At 37.0% G+C, this 18689-nt stretch overlaps 2 protein-coding genes and 1 long non-coding RNA gene across 3 annotated transcripts; all 3 read right to left on the bottom strand.

The window, feature by feature from the left end:
- Positions 1–471: 471 nt before the first annotated feature.
- LOC102590035 (eukaryotic translation initiation factor 4G-like) lies at positions 472–10287 on the bottom strand. The gene is made up of 11 exons (XM_015313982.1): positions 10100–10287; positions 8339–8424; positions 6992–7114; positions 6629–6696; positions 6449–6510; positions 6386–6407; positions 5116–5923; positions 4635–4999; positions 1770–4459; positions 992–1183; positions 472–925 (listed from the first exon to the last, which is right to left on the bottom strand). The coding sequence occupies exons 1-11, from the start codon at positions 10285–10287 to the stop codon at positions 619–621; spliced, it is 4911 nt and encodes a 1636-aa protein (XP_015169468.1). The 3' UTR covers positions 472–618.
- A 1917-nt stretch (positions 10288–12204) lies between these two features.
- On the bottom strand, positions 12205–13466 carry LOC102586529 (uncharacterized). Its single transcript, XR_001474906.1, has 3 exons — positions 12969–13466; positions 12748–12851; positions 12205–12449 (listed from the first exon to the last, which is right to left on the bottom strand). It is a non-coding gene; the product is annotated as an uncharacterized lncRNA (long non-coding RNA).
- Positions 13467–13488: 22 nt separating this feature from the next.
- On the bottom strand, positions 13489–17782 carry LOC102589702 (SNF2 domain-containing protein CLASSY 3-like; the record flags this gene model as incomplete). The annotated part of the gene is made up of 3 exons (XM_006358573.2): positions 17555–17782; positions 15852–17266; positions 13489–15042 (listed from the first exon to the last, which is right to left on the bottom strand). Coding segments are annotated over exons 2-3 (2949 nt in total), but the record flags the coding sequence as incomplete, so codon positions are not given.
- Positions 17783–18689: the final 907 nt, after the last annotated feature.

The following is an 18689-nucleotide window of genomic DNA, read 5'->3' as shown; positions in this document are numbered from 1 at the left end:
ATATATATATATATATATATATTTGTGCTCCACTTAGGTTTATGTGCATTTACATACTAATAACACACCAAACATACACCTATGTAATAACATTAGATACTTTGATGCATATTTATCATTTTTTTTTATATAAAGACGGTGTCCGAACCAACTTATGTACACATCTAATCATCTGTTTAGTACCTGCTACCTCCCACCAAGGTTCAAAAACAAAAGGGGAGGTGGTTTCATTGAGTTTAATTCAGAACTGAGAATTGGTTGTAATTTGGGGGGGGGGGGTAGGATTATCGCCAAGGGCATGCACCATGATTAAAGTATCTGCTACCTCCCACCAACACAGGTACGGAATAACACTGTCCACTAAGGCTTGGACATAAGGGAAGAAATTACCTAGAACATTAAACTATCTTGGAAAACACCTAGCCCAGTAAACCAAATTGATATATGCTTCACAAAGTTGATATCAACAGTCACGTATACATGCCTAAGCATTTCACAAAATATTCTGCATATTAAGTTGCCCTGCTTCTGCATTTGTTCTTAGGTAAAACAATGAATAACCATTAACCAGGTCGAAAACAAAAGGTTATTGTCACCACCTAATGATTAAAAAATGGTTCATTTGGACAGAACAGGTGGTCTAAAATCTTCCAACTGTGTGCTGGACGCGCTGCAGATATCTTTCAAGGCTGATTCTCCCTTCTCTGATCTTATAAGTTCAAATGTACTTTCGAGAACTTCGTATCCCAATCCAGTTTGCAGAAGATGACCAGACTCCTCACCACCATGTTGTATAAGATGTCCTGCTTCTTTCAGAGAGATCACATTTTCACTGATTAATCTACCGAAAATGTGACCAAGAAATACAGCTGCTTTTGGAGCATCAGTAACTTCGTCCTCCAAAGTAGCTAAAACTGATTCAAACCTGTTAAGAGTAAGAAAATTATAAGAAAAGAGTAGGATGGCATTAGAAAAGAAATAGTCAGCTTACCCCTTAATGAGATGTTTGGTTTCCAGTACCACCTTTGACTTCGTAAGACTGATAAGAAGCCGAGCAAGAAGATCCCTGTCCCTTTCTTTCCTCTGAAATGAGTCATTTACCCATATCGATAGCATCATTGGATGAAAGCTTGGTGAGTTCAATTCTCCAATGCGTAGAACAACTTCGTCCTCATCAACTGCACTGGAACCAGAAAATCACACGGATTATAAGTTTATAACTGTAAAAGGTGTGTATAGGAAGAGCAGGATTTTTGAGATTATCCAAATGAAATCCTTGAATGGATCTTCTCTCATGTAGTCAAACAGAATGAAAGAATAACTCCATGTACATTATGTAAATGTTGTTAGTAGTTTTCTTTGCTTCGAGTTTCTTAAAAATGTCGGCTCCCTGAATGTGAAGCTACAATCATAGAAGTAATTTTCCTTACTAAAATAACTTCCACGTTACAGATATGTGCAACAAATACTTGATCGCATTAATTACACTGGGGCATAAAGTCTATAAAAGTTATCATATCTCAAGAATGTAAACTTCATAATTAATTAGCCGGTCTTATCATTTCCTTCAGATGATTCTTTTACACTCTTGCTATGACGCAGATTCTGAAAAAAGTCCTCAAGTTGTAATCTTTCTTTACATTTTATGATCGGTAATGCACTGGTCACTTGTATATTTTTCAACACAACTCCTTTCATGGATTCACCGTATAAGAAAGGGTTAGCAATTAGGGTGTAGAAAAATTAAACAATGGCGAGAGAAATTGTACCTGTAAAATTCACGAATAGCTGCAATCGACATTTCTCCAAGACGTTCTTCAGACCATATCGTTCCTGGTGAATTTTGCGCTGGTGGTTCAGCAGATCTCCCAAAAGGACGATTTGTATTTGTTAATTCTTTTTCTGCATAATGTGTGTGCTCATGTTGATTTGGCCGAGCATAATTAGCAGTAGGCTTCACAACTGTCCCTGGAGCATATTTGGATATTGATTCTTGTCTCGAGTTGTATGGTGACCACCCACCAGCACCAGCAGTCACGGGACCAGCAGAATGCATTGCTTGACCCCTGAAAGGCGTTCCCCTTCCGGGGCCTCCCCGCGGACCAAGGCTCATTGTTTTATTATCATCAATAGATCGCTGTGGCATGGCAGCTGATGATGTCCTACTCTCATGTGGATGTTTAGCTTCTAACCTGCAATCCTGGCTTCCAACTCCACGATTTTGTGATGGTATTCCACGAAATGGAGTCATCTGAGGAGCTGGAGAAGAAAACATGGATGGACGAGGACTTAAATCTGCAGGCTGCCCTCTTCTAGCAGAGGAAACAGTGCTTGAACCACGAGGGGACCGACCAACCTGAGCTCGACGTTCTTGCACAGCATCTCTTCGCACTTCCTCTATTTTTTTGGGGCCTTCTACTTTTCTTCTTTGCTGCCACTTATTTTTTCTCAAATCAATAATATCCATCAACATAAACCTCACCCTAGTAGACAAATCTGTATTGTTAGCCATTGTCGTCATCATATCAAAATACGCGTCCATGTAATCCTTTGCCTTGGAATGGTCGATCATTCCTCCTATAGTGCTCATAAGCTTGCAGAGAGATTCAATATCTTCCTCATCTGGAGTCTGGTACTGCCCGAGCAATTTCTGGATGCACTCATGCATTATCCTCTCTGTAAGCATCTTCTTCTTGTATAATTCTCCAATCAATCTGATGTTACCTAACATCCTTCTTCGTGTTTGTAACCTCATCTCCTCTCTCTTTCCCTCTGACAGCTTTACCGCTCCATCCTCTTCCAAACTGTCGGCTTCTGCTTCTTCTCTTTCACCTCTCTCAAACTCCTCCTGGCATTTATCAAGGAGCAGTCTCTTGAAGGTTATTTTCTGATTGTCCTCCACAAAATCAGGAAGTTCCCCGGCTAGATGATAACAAAAATTTGCATACATCTCACAAAATGTTGGCTCCATTAGAGCTTTGTCAAATATCTGTGAAATGACACCAGCAAGAGTGGTAGCACTATCAATATTAACCTCCTTTACTTGCTCAAACAGCTTCTCAAAATTTTGTGGCGTTAGCTTGTTGAGGATAGCTTTCAAGTGTCTACGTTTTGCCTCTTCTGCATCAGTCACTTTGCGTATCTCATATTTCTTGTCAGCTTTGTGCATAACTTGCAGTGGAGAGTGAGAAGGAAATGAACCTTTTCGGGAGCCAGAAACCCGCTGCCAGCGGTTGGCATCGGACCTAATATGTTGTATTCCTCCCTGAGAGGCTAATGGCAGCATTGCTCCAGCAGGAAACACAGATACATGTTGGCTAGGTGGCTGTCCTTGTAGATTCCTCATATTCTTGTGGTTTCCTCGACCCGGACGAGCACCATTAGCATTTCCCCCTTGGTTGATATCAATATGTTGCTCATTGGTCCACCTGCCATCATCTGCCATTCCAGTAGGACGGTTCTCAGACCAAGAAGAGCTGCCTTGTCTGCTATTAATTTGTCCAGGACAGGAGTTTGGACCATTCTTGTTAAAATCTACCTCTTTCGAAATGCTAGAGTTAGGACTCAAAAGGGCCTCCGCCATATGCCACGGAACTTCAAAATTAGCAGGGAGATCACCGAAATGAGAAGAAAGGGTAAGAAGGAAATCTCTTGAGTATCTCATTTGTCCTGTAGTATCACTTCCACCATTTGGATGCCTAAGATTATCATTAACAATTTTATTGTCACCAGAAGTTTCCAACTTTGGAGTTGACATAGCAGCATCTTCCCAGTTGTTTGGTTCACCTGTACTCTTTTTATCTTCATTTGCCGAAAAATCTTCATTGGAACTTGATGATATCTTCCTTGCAGTGAGACTGGAACAACTCTCAACACTTCCTGAAGAAACAGAAGATTGTAGTTTCTCCTTGGGTCCCTTAAATGCCATATAAAGATCAGACGTATCTCCAGCTGCATCAGCTTTCTGAAGAATTTCTCTTCTCTTTTTCTTTCCCCTGGAGTTTGCACTTTTCACCTTATTTGTATGTTTATCCTTTGGACTTGATCCTTGAACGCGACGATATTCAGTTTTTGTTTCCTCAGTGACTTTGCCCCTAATTTTGGTATATGATGGAGATGACGGTGAAGTATGAATATGAGAATCGTCATTATACTTTGCTCCAGATGCAGAAGGAGAAACTTCTTTATTATTATATGTAGCAACAGGCACCACAATTTTAGAAACATTGCAATCTGATAAGGAAGCAGCAGAATGTGACAACTGATGAACCACATTGTTAGTTTCACAGCCCCCTGTGCTTGATACTTGATCTGATGCATTCCTATCATTTGAGTTTCTTTCAGTTTGAGTTTCTTTCGCTGCTGCTTGGGTTTCTATAGTTGCAGCATTTTGACCATCAGAAATACGGTCTACTGAACTTGTTGGAGTAGGATTCGATTTGGACACGGAATTTCCTTCCTGATTCATACAATGATAAAGTTATGAGAATGCTCAAGTCATGTTTAACTGAATAAGAAATAATCAGAAAAATCAAAGGTCTCCCCTTGCCAGAAAGTAGGCCCTATGGGTAGTTTGAGAGAGACTAGAGATGTGAAGACACGTGGAAACTGCACTATCATAAAAGTAAACATACCTCTTGTAGTTGTTGAGGATGCAATTGGCTTTTCTTTGGAGGGTTCTTCAACTCGGTCTCAACATAATCGACTCCTCGAACATGGTTAACATTGCTTCCTATAGATGTAGCACTACCAGAAGGAGGTATATCGACAGAAATAAGTGATTTGCTTGAGGGTGAAGCAAAAGGTGTTGGCTTGGAGGTAGATTCTGAAGCCTCAACAGAGGTTTCTGAGAGAATCCTTAATCCCTCTCCACTAGAGTTAACTCTCAAAGGTGGTTGCAGTGCCTTTTCTGTTTCCGCTGTCTTCATGGAAACTGGATATGAAGATGCCAAAACCTCTCTTCTAACAGAGCCAGGAGCTTGGTTAATTGCCAATTGAACTGAAGTTGGAGAAACAGAAATCACACACATACATTAAAGTTGCAGATAGGAAATATGAAAAACATATAAATATTTAAAACTACATTCACGAACAAAAGTTAGTAATCTTTCCTACCTGAAGAGTTATATCCTAGTCCGGGAGCGCAGGGAGCCACAAGGGAGTTTGTTATAGGAACTGAAGGAGCGTTTTGTAAGAACATAGGATTCGGGGACATCTGTGGGGAAAAGCTCATAGGGCGAGAGGGACCATAATGCATAGGCTGTGATGGTAATCCCCCAGGATGATGTATTGCCAAGCCAGATGAACCACCATCCAATTTCATGTCAACCTTCTCATCTAGTTTCAACTCTTCATGAGTGTCGGGATGAGTAATTTTAACAGATTTGCGAGAATTAACCTTCCTAACATGCTGCCCAAACTGTGGTGGAATCCCAACTCCCATGTTGCCAAATGGAGTGCTCAGCTGATGACCAAATTTAGAAGGGAAGTTCATCATTTGTCCATGTTGCATTGCTCCCTGAAGCTGCATAGGGTGAGGTTGGAGACCAGGGACAAATGGGGGATGCCTAACTTGGTTGGGATTTCCAACTGGTAGTGGCATTGGCATTGGCATTGGGAACGAAGAACAAGGTATTCCTTGATGTTGAACCTGTGGTCCAGGCATTCCGAACTGCACAGGACCATGAGGCTGCAAAAAAGGAGGATTGACTGGAACCCCCGGAAAAGGGAGAGAAGATAACTTCTGCATGCTACCGACAGCCTGAGCTGCTGGAACCTGAACATGAACAGGTAGGTCTCTTTCATGAGAATGCTGAGGATCAGGATTTTTATTCATCGGCTTCCCAATATCCTCCCTCAGCTGCGGCTGATGTGGAGTAGAAGAAGGCAAAAGCTGCAGTGGTCTAAAAGGACTAGATCGTGCCTGCAAAACAGAATGTTGCGTTACCAGAAAATCACTTCGGCAATTGAAAGAGCTAGAAAGTAGAAAACACCCGTAATATGACTACAAATGTTGTTCTTGAAACAAATAGTGAAAACATGATCTTCCTCGGCTTAAAACATGTTTAAGTTACGGTTGCCATTTACCAATAAGAAAGACAGCTAGACCATGACAATCCCCACAACCAGCTCTCTCTATCACTGAGGAGATACATGCCCAAATTCTGAGAACAGTTTTTTCAATCAACCACATGCGATATTGGAAGAAAAGTATAATTTGGCGGAAATATATTACTCAAGGCTTTTATCTTGATCTATTTAGTCAGAAATAACGCACTAAAATCTCAGATAGTAACTAATTTGAGGAGGAGTTGTTCAAGTTTCTCCATGCTATTTTATCTAGTTTGTGTGAACTTTTCGTGATTTCGTTCATTGAGATGGTTACCCAATCCAATCTGAAGTAGTATCTACAGATAAAACAAACATAAGGAATCACTAGACAGCTTACACTACCTGAATGCGCTTCTGCTCATCCATGTTGGGGGGTGCTGAGTTGGTCCTTTGAGGAATCTGGAGTTAAAGAGAAAAATATATAATAATAAGTAAAATGTGATCTTTCTTGTTAAAGAATAATTCATAATCTCGTAAAGCACATGTAATATATGAATGACATGCTTATGTATGGTACCTGCATTCCATTCACAAAACCCGGGGTGAAGCTTCCAAATTGAAGAGATACATTTTTAGAAGTGTCATCTGCCAAATACAAACACAGTTCATGGAAGCCCAAGTAAATGAAACAACATCGGAGATCCTAAAAATGTTAGCAATACTGAACAAGTAATGCAGATATGCAAGTCCATTGATGTAGGTTCAACTATGTAGTGGGCATAAACATATATGTCCACCGTTCAATTCATTCTCATTTTTACTGAGATTCCACACCCTCGAGGGTCCAATTACAGACATACACAGAATCCATCAAGAGAAAATAGATTGGGATATGATTTAATGTCTAATCACGTACGAACGTTTATGACAGCAAGAATACCTTTCATGGGGGTCTTTGGAGCAGACGGATCCAAATCTGAAGATGTATGTTGAGAAGAAAGAGCACTAGAAACAATTTGGTTATCTTCATGTCTGATTCTATGTGCTGGCTCAACTAACTTATCTGACGTTAGAGAAATTGAAGATCCCGAAAGCTCAGAATGCATGAAATAATGAGATAACATAACTTCACAGCGATTTATTCTTTCCATTGAATTATTGAAATAACCAATGACAAACCAGATGAGAGGTATGATGCTTGAAAATAAGGAAAAGAAAGCTGGTGCTTGCAAGAGAACCACACAAAGCAAGATATGAGAAGAAATATATACCCTTGCAGACACCGATCCACAGATTCCCCAAATCCGATCTCTCCTTTAAAGAATACTAAATGACTTGCCAATTTTCCACTTACCATAACTTAAGTACCAAAACCACTACTATAATATATCTAGCACAAGATTCCTCATCATGCCATAAATGAGCAACAATTAGTTTTCTAAAATAGATGCTTAAAATAATTGCAGTCCATATAACCTATTTGTAGTAATCTGTTTGTTACCTTTTAAGTTCAAGAAGCATTTATAATGATAAATGTCGTATTCATTGGAAGTGACGAATTAAAGGAAGCATGCTGGAATTGCAGCATCATTTAGAGGCAAACCAGAACAAACAAACAGATGAACAAATAAAAAGAAAACCTAAAGAAGAACGAGAAGAGAAAAAAGTTATACCTGTCTGATCAACACATTAAGCCCACAAAAGCAACAGTAAGATCTTTAGTATATGCATTGTATATTCTATTACAAGTTCAAGTAAATCTTTCTCTAGTTAGAAACATTGCGTTTTCAATTCTGGAAAGGTATATGAACCAGATTTTAAAGAATCTAGATTCAAGATTCGAGATTTTAAGTTCTCCCATTTCAGGATCCCCACAATAGTTCCGTGTGAAGTTGCTACTGGCAGATTTTAATTATCTTGATTCATGATTCTTTACCCTAGACCAATGAAGCTTTTCATCATCATTTCGCCTATTAACCTACAGACTCTCAGAACATTTGGACTTCAAAGATCAATGGTTTTACCATATCCTTTTCACTGACGCATCTAGAAAATCCAATAGTAACAAACAAACAAACAAAAAGTTGAAGTGTTCAATATGCATAGGATGTTTCATCAACAGTGATGAAGGGAAACGGCTGTGAAATCTAAAGTGCTTCAAACAAGGTAATATGTTTTTCAGTAAACTAGTATGCAATGCAGATAGGCTAGAAAGAATTTTGATAGTTGTTGACATAGGCACAATTAAGCAGTTGAATAGTGAATGGTTAGAGGAAAATTAAAAAACCTGATCCTGAGGTTTTGGCAGGGGCATCATTTTGCACAGCATCAGTCACTTTCAGTGGACCTGTTTCTCCATCAGACTTCTTGAAGCTAATACGAGAAATCATTATAAATGTCAAATTCCATTCAACAGATCAAAGTTCAAGAATTATAGAATTTTTTCCACGAGGACACAAAGAAGATGCATGCAGGTGTGACCTAAACATTCAGATGCATGCAGTGTTTAGATTACTATCCGATAAGAAGATCCTTAATAACGAAATAGCTCAATAAGCAAATTAGATCAATAACTTCATGATATAAAGTAACGTTCTAGTCAAGTAACTCAAACAACTCAGAAGCAGTTCAAACTCAACTTCAGTCAACTCATTAGAGGCATAATGGAACAATTAGGAGACATGATAATTACGGGATTAAATTTTGAAAAAATGTGAATTATGAATTCAGAAGAGGGAGCTCGATCACATGCACAGGAAACTATCAAGTTTCCAATGCAAATTGGCAAGAAAAATCAAAACTTAACAGATCTCCTACTTCTTATAAGAGATTAATTCAGTTTTAATCTGCACTTATTGCTGTATTTCCTTTTCTTACTGAGAAAAACAGATTATCTAAAACTATCACCTAACTAAGGTCAAAAGTTTTCTTGTACTAGTACTCATTTATCATATTCAGAAAAGGCAAAGCTTTGTTTGTTTGACAAACATGCATAAGTACAACAACGACACAATCCCAAACTAGTTGACGTATCAATTACCACGAATCATCTACATCCATTCTGCTCTATCTCATCCTGTTTCATTCCACAAATATCCCATTTTATGTGACATCAATACAATCTACTATTTGAACACTCAAACAAGTTTTTCTTTGTCCTTTATTTCTTCATAAATCATTTTGAATTATCAACTATTATGACTTGTAGTACTTCTAACCACAATTTTCAAATGTCTAATTAAAAAGAAAAACTTGAAAAATGTTGGCCCTAAATCACACCGATAAATTAGTTAAATTTACCCTCATACACAGTACTCTAAAGCACCACATTTATTATGGGACCAAGTAGGTACAAGTATGAAAATTCCATACCTAGGCTTTTGGCCATGAACTTTTTTCTACTTTTTTCTAGAGTTACAACAACATACCCAGTGAAATTCCATAAGTGAGGTCTAGGGATAACCTTATCACTATCTCATGGAGGTAGAAATGTTATTTCAGAAAGGCCCTTGGCTCAAGTGCAAAACAAAATGGGGAACACCTTGATAAGCACATAATACTTTTTCCGGAGTTAAACTAAGAAAAAACACGTTTGGCTATAAAATTCCGGAATTTTTCTGATTTCAACTGTTTTGATGTTTTTCACTTTTTCATAAACTTGAAAAACACCAAAAAGCCTTTTTCACTCCAAATCACTCACAAACATTCAAAAACAACTCAAATTTTCAAATACTATCATTTTTCACTCTAAAAACAAAAACTACTTTTTGTTACAAATACTCATGACCAAACGCTATGACAAGTCTCACCCAAAAATTGGTTAATTTAACCCTCGTACTTAGGGGCGGAGCTAGGTGGGGTTCGTGGATTCAGACAAACCCAGTAGCTTTTCCATAGAAAATTAAGTAAATATATGTGTATTAACTTGTGAACCTCTAACAAAACTGATTTACAACTCAGTGGTAAGGAAGAGAAAAAAAATTTAGAACCCCAAACTCCTAATACTGGCTCCACCTCTGCTTCGTAGAAAAAAAAAACCGGAAAATACCTTTGCGTGGTGGGAGAAGAGGAATCGGAATCGGGAGAAGGAGGAGGTAGAACAGAGCTACCACCGCCTTTTCCAGAAGTAACCCGTTGATACTGTGGCTGTGCTGATGGTGAACGACCACCCACTCTACTATTTCTCTTATACTGATTCTGTGATTCACTTTTCTTCTGATCACCCCTGCGCTGCATGTAACCCTTTTTTACCCTTCTCTCTCTTCAAATTTCTTCGCACATCACATGCACACTAACAAAAAAGGGGCAAAAAACAAAAACTTAACGATTCATCAATTGATCAAAGAGAAATATAGTGTACGTAATGTATAATGAAATAGAATCCATGCATTATACTATATACATATATACCTAGATTTTGATTTTGCATGTGTTTGAGAAGAAGAATGGGGAAAAACAGATCACAGAGGGAGTGTGTGTTTTACGGAACTGCAAGTCTGCAACAAAACCACTCTGAAAAATTGGAGAAAAAAAAAGGACAATTTTTTTTTAAAAAAAATAATAATGTTGGAAATGAAATGTTTTTGGATCATGATATTGACTATTTCTTTCTTTAATTTTTTAAAACATTTTTTAATTAATTAATTCGTTTTTTTTAAAACTTTTATTATAAAAAATAAAAAACAGTTTGGAAAGGAGTAATACATGAGGGCTATAGATTAGGAGACTCTTTCAAACTTTTTTTGCCTAATTTTGGGATCAGATCAATAATTTAGATCTTTGCATGGTTAAATTATTTCTTTTCTAAATCACAAGAGATTAATGGAAGTTTATTTTCTTAATTTGGTTGTGTTTGTAATTCAAAGTTGCCAGTTTTTGAAATTTTTAGTGAGGAGAATTAATTGAATTTGCAAAGGTTAATAAGACATTTGAATATATTAAGACGGTTTATTTCACTACCGCTACGAATGTGTATGGTTTATTTATTTGTAAACATAATTAATATAATTAAATTATGGAAAGAATACAAATGTAATAAAAGAAAAGTATTATTTGATAAAAAAAATAATTTATGTCCACTTGGGATGGTGGAGGAGATGACTATAGTAGTGATTGTGGTAACGATGGGTATTAATGACTACTAATGGTGGTGACAGTTGTGATGGTGGAGGTGGTTAGTGTTATAGCGATTGACGTGATGGTAGTGATTGTTTTTATTTATTTTTAAAATCAAAGACAGATGGTAGTGATTGATAGTGGTGAATTGGTGATAATGATGATGAAGTTGGTTGATGCTAGTAGTTGATGGTGGTGACTGAAGAATGTGTACGATTGTTAGTAGTGGTTGATAGTGATAGTAGTTGTCAGTGATGGTTGACAGTGGTAATGATAGTTGTGATGACAAAGATAGTTAGTGGTGACGGATGTTGGTTATCGAGAGAGGGATGGTGATAATTATTCACACAAAATACCTCATAGTAATATTAAAACTTTATTCAAAATTTTAATGATTAAGATCTATTCAGACCAAAAGAGTATTTAAATCTTAATGTATACAAATGTACTAAAATGACTAAGGTCTAAACTATTAAAATTCAAATCTCAATTAAATGCAGAAAAAAATGAAGCTTTAAAATAGAAGGATTGAATATTTACTACGTACATACCCAATAACATTAAATCATATCAACTTATTGTAGTTAAGTAATTTAATAAGGTAAAAATATTTTTAAAGTAATCATGCTTAAGGGAATTTTAGTAGCCCGTTGACATGCTACCTAAATTTTTACCTTATTAGTGATAATTCCATTCTCGACCTTGTAATCCCCCTTCTCCAATATATGTTTTGTTTAAAAAGTTAACTGTAATTAAGTACTTAAAGATTATTAACAAACACATATCATATACTTTACCCCCTTCTTATTCTTTTATTATTTTCCCTTATTTTACTATGATTAAATTGCAAACTGTACTAATTGTTTACTCAAGTGTGTCATTTACATGTGAAGAACACAAGCTTTTGGCACTTCACAACTACAATAACTTGAAAGTTTATGTTAAGGCACTGTGATCACTGTTAAATAAAGTATTCACTTAATTATTTTGAAAATAAATTATCAAAACCATAAAATATAATGCAAAGTAACATATAAATAAGCATGAAGCCAATTTACTATCTACAAGTGGAATCATATATACCAAGAGACTTGAGCCAAAATACAATTGTGTTGAGGAATATGCTACACAGATGAAAGAGCCTGAGATTTTTCACAGTTCTGAAACAAAAAATTGTCTGGCAAAACAATTTTACAAGAACATCCTGTGGGTGATGAAAACTCTTATCAGCATTCTTCATTAACCAGGCGTGAATCTGCCGTTCTTGAATTGCATCAAAATGCCTGAAACCAGAAGGAACGGAATAAGAAAAAGATAAGAACGTTAAAAAAAAGTTCTTTCATGTCTAAAAACGTAGCATTCCTGATATTTTTTATTAAGAGTGTTCTCCAGTTTATGACAGTAATACAAATTAACTAGTTTGCTTATCGATAAAGGCAGGTCACTAGTTACTAGTGAAGTTCTCCGGTGTCCTGGGATCATTCATCGGTATTATGTAATGAGGAAATAAATACAGTAGTTCTTGTGAATACATCATTTAGAATCTTGAGAAAAATGCTTACTGATAGTATGGTAATGTACCTGTCATGAAGCACCTCACAAAAGGATGACTGCAAAAATTCTTCTAGGCTCCACTGTAAGTCCTAACAAGTGTCATTCACAACCCAAAAAAAGCTCCAACCGATCTGACAAGAAAGAGATAAAAGTAGTTGAGTGATTTTCCAGAGACAGGCAGTTAACAAAATAAACTAAACAAGTCTGGTTGCTTCATGTACCAGCAAACAAGAAGAAAGCATACTAACCTAACAGCTCAGTTTTGAAGGTTGGTTACGAGAATTAAAGCATGTAGTAGGAGGCACAACACGTGGTGCATGAGATAGTTTTTCAAAAATATGACGGAGGCACTCATGCTTAACCATGGATTCTAGTATGGTATCCTCTGACACAGAACATGAAGGATCCATCTTGAAAGTATTCGCTTTATTCCTAGACATAATAACATCTGAATGATATTTTTTTTTCGTCTGCTGTTCGATCTTGTCCACCTCCCATTTTGATGACACTGGACAGTAAACATGAACAAATTTAGTCTGACCATTTCTGTAGGCTCGACTGATGGCTTGCTGTTCTACTGAGGGATTCCAGAGAACGTCAAGCAAAACCACTCTTGAGGCCCCTATAAGACTTATTCCTTCTGAACAGGCTTTTATTGATGCAAGAAGCACTTTTACATCACTCTTAGGGTCATTAAGAGAATTTATTGATATCTGCCGCTGCTTTACATCAAGTTTCCCATCCATATAGAGAATCTCTCGGCCTAGTCTGACCATTTCTGTAGGCTCGACTGATGGCTTGCTGTTCTACTGAGGGATTCCAGAGAACGTCAAGCAAAACCACTCTTGAGGCCCCTATAAGACTTATTCCTTCTGAACAGGCTTTTATTGATGCAAGAAGCACTTTTACATCACTCTTAGGGTCATTAAGAGAATTTATTGATATCTGTCGCTGCTTTACATCAAGTTTTCCATCCATATAGAGGATCTCTCGGCCTAAAGTCCAGCCAAAGAGAGAATTAAGTTGCTCCTTGATCAAGTTTAGAGGATCAAGTAACTGGCTAAATATTATAACCCTCTCCTTCAATCCACCACAGAGTCTGATTAGTTCAACAACAAATTTCATTTTTACTCCATTATCTGGATCCAATCGACATCCTCTTTCTTTTAGCTGACTTTCTAAGTCAACAAACTCCTTCCTCGTTGCCACTAATGAAGGATGAACAGAGATTAGAGACACCATATTTTGTTCGTAAAAGGAGCCTGGATTCTCTGGAATTCTTTTAAGCAACTCCTTCTGCAAATGTGTGGGCTTCAAATGTATCACAATATCCCTTATACCTGGAAGGCTTACCTTCTTCACATTTTCACTACATTTATGGACTAGTGGTGCAATCATATCCCTAAGCTCTTCCAATGCTCGGACATTCTTGTCAATGGAACTGCTAAGATAAGCCCATTTATGCTCCAAATCTGCAGCAAATTTTGGACTAACTACGCATAGGGTGTTGTACAACTCTTTGATGTTATTCTGGAACGGAGTTCCAGACAAGAGTATGCGCTTCTCTGTTTCAATTTTATTCAAAGCTTTCCACACAAGGCTTTGATCGTTCCGAGCAGTGTGCCCTTCTTCAAGGACCAGAAGACCAGGTAACTTTAGAAGTATTTCTCTAATCTCTGTGGCATAACTGTCTCCATCTTCTCCCGTGAGAATCCTGAACAAGTCATAGCTGATTCCCAAAACACTCTTACTTTTAGCCCAGGATCTCAGCTTCACCATACGTATAAGGTGTGGATTGTTTTTTCCGGCACGGGATAAACAGTGGAAGACATTAACAGTAGCTTCATCTTCCTGGAAAGAGAAATCTTTGCTGTTCAAGTTGTGGAAGGGAATGTCGACCTCCCATTTTTGGAACTCGGCTTCCCAGTTAAGAAGCAAATTGGATGGAGCTATGATTACAGGCCGACACTTTGGAAACTGCTTCAAAAATGCCTGAAGAAATACTATAGTGAGACGGGTTTTTCCTGTGCCAGGTGGGTGTGAGATTATGCATCCTCCCCTATTACCAGATATAGGCTCTTTCAGCTTCTCAAGATACATATCTCCAACAATATTTTTCCACATGAACTCAAACCCTTCACGCTGATGAGGATACATTGTTGTTTTGGCACTAAGGGGAACTAAATCCCACACAGTTCCTTCCCCATAAATAGCAGCATCATGAATGGCAGAAGAATCATAAAATTTGAAGCCGTCAACATCCAAGAGGGATGGAGACTCTCCAAAATATTTTCTTTCATGCCTCCCTCGGGTTCTCTCAGCCTTCAAGAATTTAAGAGTGAACAAAAAATAAATTAGAGAGCAGACTTCATAAAATCAAATATAAGAATGGCAAAAGAACATGTAACTAGGGCTATCAAGTGTAAATATTAATTTATGGACTAACAAATCTTACAAACTAATTTTGCATGAACTAAATTATTATCCTTAACTGATATTTAGGGGTTGTAATTTATCCCAGGCTATGGTTTGTATAGTCCTGTGATTTTTCTTTTCCTAGAGCTGTAAACTGTTTTTATTTGATAATAAAGTTAAAACTTATTTACCAAGAAAAAGGATGGTAATAGAACATGTAACTAGAGACATCAAGCATAAATATTAATTATGGACTATCAAGAATAAATATTAATTATGGACTAAGAAACTCACAAACTAATTGACTGAACTAATTCCATTTATTGCTGTAAATTTTTAGCATGTCCATTTAACTGAAAGAGAAACTATTAGGCCATAGCAAACTGTCAAAGTTTCCATATTCAAGAACTTATTACGAATCTGAGGCATAGAACCAACTGCATTATTGTTATCATGCACTATGTCAAGCACGCTTTCAGTTCTCAATCATCCTAACAGCTAAAAACAACCAGTACTTCCAGCTTGGCAAAGCTATAGAAAAAGCTGCCATGAATTTATATTAGTATATGTGCAGGTCTACAGGAGAATAAAATAAAAACTACTACAGAGTCATTAAGATAAAGATGGGATCTATCAAAGTAATAACAACAGATCTTGTAAATTGTGTTCCTAATTGAAAAGAAAAGTGTTTGACAGGATAAAACTCGTATACTTACAAATGGAGGGAAGATGTACTTGCTCTCCAAATGCACATGGGAACAAACTTTACAGAGGAGTCCAATTTGTTCATCTAGAACAAGCTGGTGGTTCCCCATCTGACAGCCACTTATTTTTTCACTTTGAATCGGTGAATCAGATGGATTTGTAAAGCCAATACGTGATTCTAAGATACACATGTCCATTTCAACAAAAAGATCATCAACTCCCTTTTCCCATTCTTCTTTCTCTGGGGGAAGAGGGTCCTCGTCTTCAAACCGGAATATTAAAGGAAGTGTTTCTTTGACAGGAACCTGTTCCTTTTGTTCTTTCTCTTCAAGAGGAGTAAGTTTATCATGATCATCAACATTTATCATGGAATCAACAACAAACTTCAGAAATTCAGAATCTTTTAGAATTTTCTTCCGAGTCTTTCTAACCTTTCGAACAGCATCCTTTTGAACAACATTTTGCACCGACTCATCAACATCACAGTCCTCCTCAGATGAGGATTCACTAAGAAGAATCGGGCTGCTACAATTTCCATGGTTTAACTTCTTCGTTTTGGACTTAGGAAGTGAGCGCGGCCGAAGAAGATATGAACGGCCTTTGTTGTTCTTTTCACCCTTAACAGCAAGCTGAGGTACTAGCTCCCCACCATTTGACTCCTTGTTTCCTTCTTCATGGTGTTCTTGCTCTGTTGGACAACTCAGATCATCATCTTTTGATTCCTTATCATCTTTCGATGTATCACGTCTTACATCATCAGATTCGCTAGAACTTGATGATTCTTTCACCTGGTAATTCTTGTCTTCGGAGTCATCATTATCCTCATCACTTGAAGCTTCAGATTCTGACTCAGAAGATGCAATTGTAACAGCAACCTCTTCTGATTTCTCCGCTGTCCAACACATGCTTGAGGTAGATGAAACAACCTCATCTGCTACATTCAACATAGGACTCCTTAATCCAACAGACCCCACATTGGACCAAGATACTGAACATGATCCAGTATTTACAGCAGAGCCTGCAGCAGCCTCCCCAATTAAAACATCATTCTCCTTCCCCTCCTCCTCCCCATCATCATCAGATATTTCGTGGATGAAAGGCGGTTTCGTAATGGACTCACAAGTTCCTGGGCTGAAGTTACTCCTCCCATTGTCCACCTTTACCATACTTCCATCTTCTGATTTTCCCATTTTTCTCTTGCCATCTGCAGAATCTGTATTCTCCCCCACCCTATCTCTTTTCCTCCCACAACTCACATCCTCTCCAATATTCACCGAACAAGTCGAAGCCTGAGTAGGATTACCAGTTCGACCCAAACTGTTCCTTTTCTCAATTAACTCAACCCAATATTTCAAGAATTGCTGTCTAGTCCTCCTCCTTGGAAGAGACACATCCCCTGAATCCATCTTCCAGAATAACTAAACCCCTGATGCAAAATACACATTTTTTATTGATCAAAATACACAACCACTAGCACAATTAAAAAGAAAAAAAAACCCAGAAACTAAATCCCCTAACCCAACCAAGAAAACCCAACCCCATAACAGAACAATCACATGCATCAATGAACACTCTTTCACCAATACCCTATTCTGCCGGAAAATCAAGAATCAAAATAACTTCCAATTCTTGATTAAAAAACTAAAATTGAATACACACATACATACATACACTAGTGTACAATGAGATAAAGAAAGGTAACTAAAAGACTAACCTTTTTCTGAACAAAACCTGCCGTGAGAGATGCGGAGATAGAAAGGCGGAGGTGGTTGGTTTTGCTAAGTAAGAGAAACAGGGAGTAGTTTATAGGCTAAAGTCACAAACTTGTCAGCATATTTTCAACTTTAACATATATAATTATTATACACTTTTAGCTGACCTGGCATGAAATTCCGACACCATCGGGTAGACGACACTTATTTACAATCGATTGACTTATATAATACACTGTCACATTGTTAAAAATCACAACTTTACTGTTTTTAATTTTTTACTTAGTTTAACGTAAAAATATTTAAAACACTTTTATTTTATAGAAATATATTTAAAAATTCTTTTTTTTTTTCTTTACTCTAACAACTGTCACCGTTTTATTTACCGGAAAAAATGGTGACTGCTGCTACTGTTTTTTTTCTCTATTTCTTCCTGCCTCTTTTCTATCAGACACTATTAGATTTAAAACCCCAAAAGGACAAATCGAGAAGAAAAAATTGAATTTGATGTAAAAATTCAAAATTAAAAAGGAAAAGAAGAAGAAATTTTGGAGTTTCAGGGACGGCCGATGGATGGGGGTGGAATCTGAATCTAGGAGAAGAAGGGGGGAGGGGGGTTGGGTTAGGGTTTAGAAATCAGATTTGGCTTTTTAGTTTATTAAAAATAAAAATAAAATGATCTGAAAAATACTTCAACTTTTGCCGAAATTGTTGTTACGATATCAAATTTTATAAAGGACCTTTTACCCTTCACTATTTAATAGTGTATTTTAAAGGTATATATGTGCCCACGTGGACATATTACTATTTAAAAATGATGCAATATTTATGATGTCCACGTAGGAATATAAAATACATTATTAAATAGTAGAGCAACTTTCACATATAGCAAACAAAAAAATTATATTTATATGTTATAGCAAAGTTTGCATAATTGCGCTCCATAGCAAACATATATATGTATAATTCGCTATACATATACAATTGAAAACTGTCTATTTCGTTATACATATATACAAAAAGAAGCAATTGTATAATTCGTTGGCTCCTCTTCAGATTTGTATAATTTCGCTGGCAGGCCATTTGTATAAATTGTTGTTAGCATCTTGTTTGTATAAATCGTTGACAAAAATATTT

The sequence above is a fragment of the Solanum tuberosum genome, unplaced genomic scaffold (genome assembly GCF_000226075.1).
Source record: "Solanum tuberosum cultivar DM 1-3 516 R44 unplaced genomic scaffold, SolTub_3.0 scf00274, whole genome shotgun sequence".
NCBI classification, from domain to species: Eukaryota; Viridiplantae; Streptophyta; class Magnoliopsida; order Solanales; family Solanaceae; genus Solanum; species Solanum tuberosum.
Note: the sequence above shows the minus strand (reverse complement) of the source record. Positions and strands in the feature narration are given on the sequence as shown.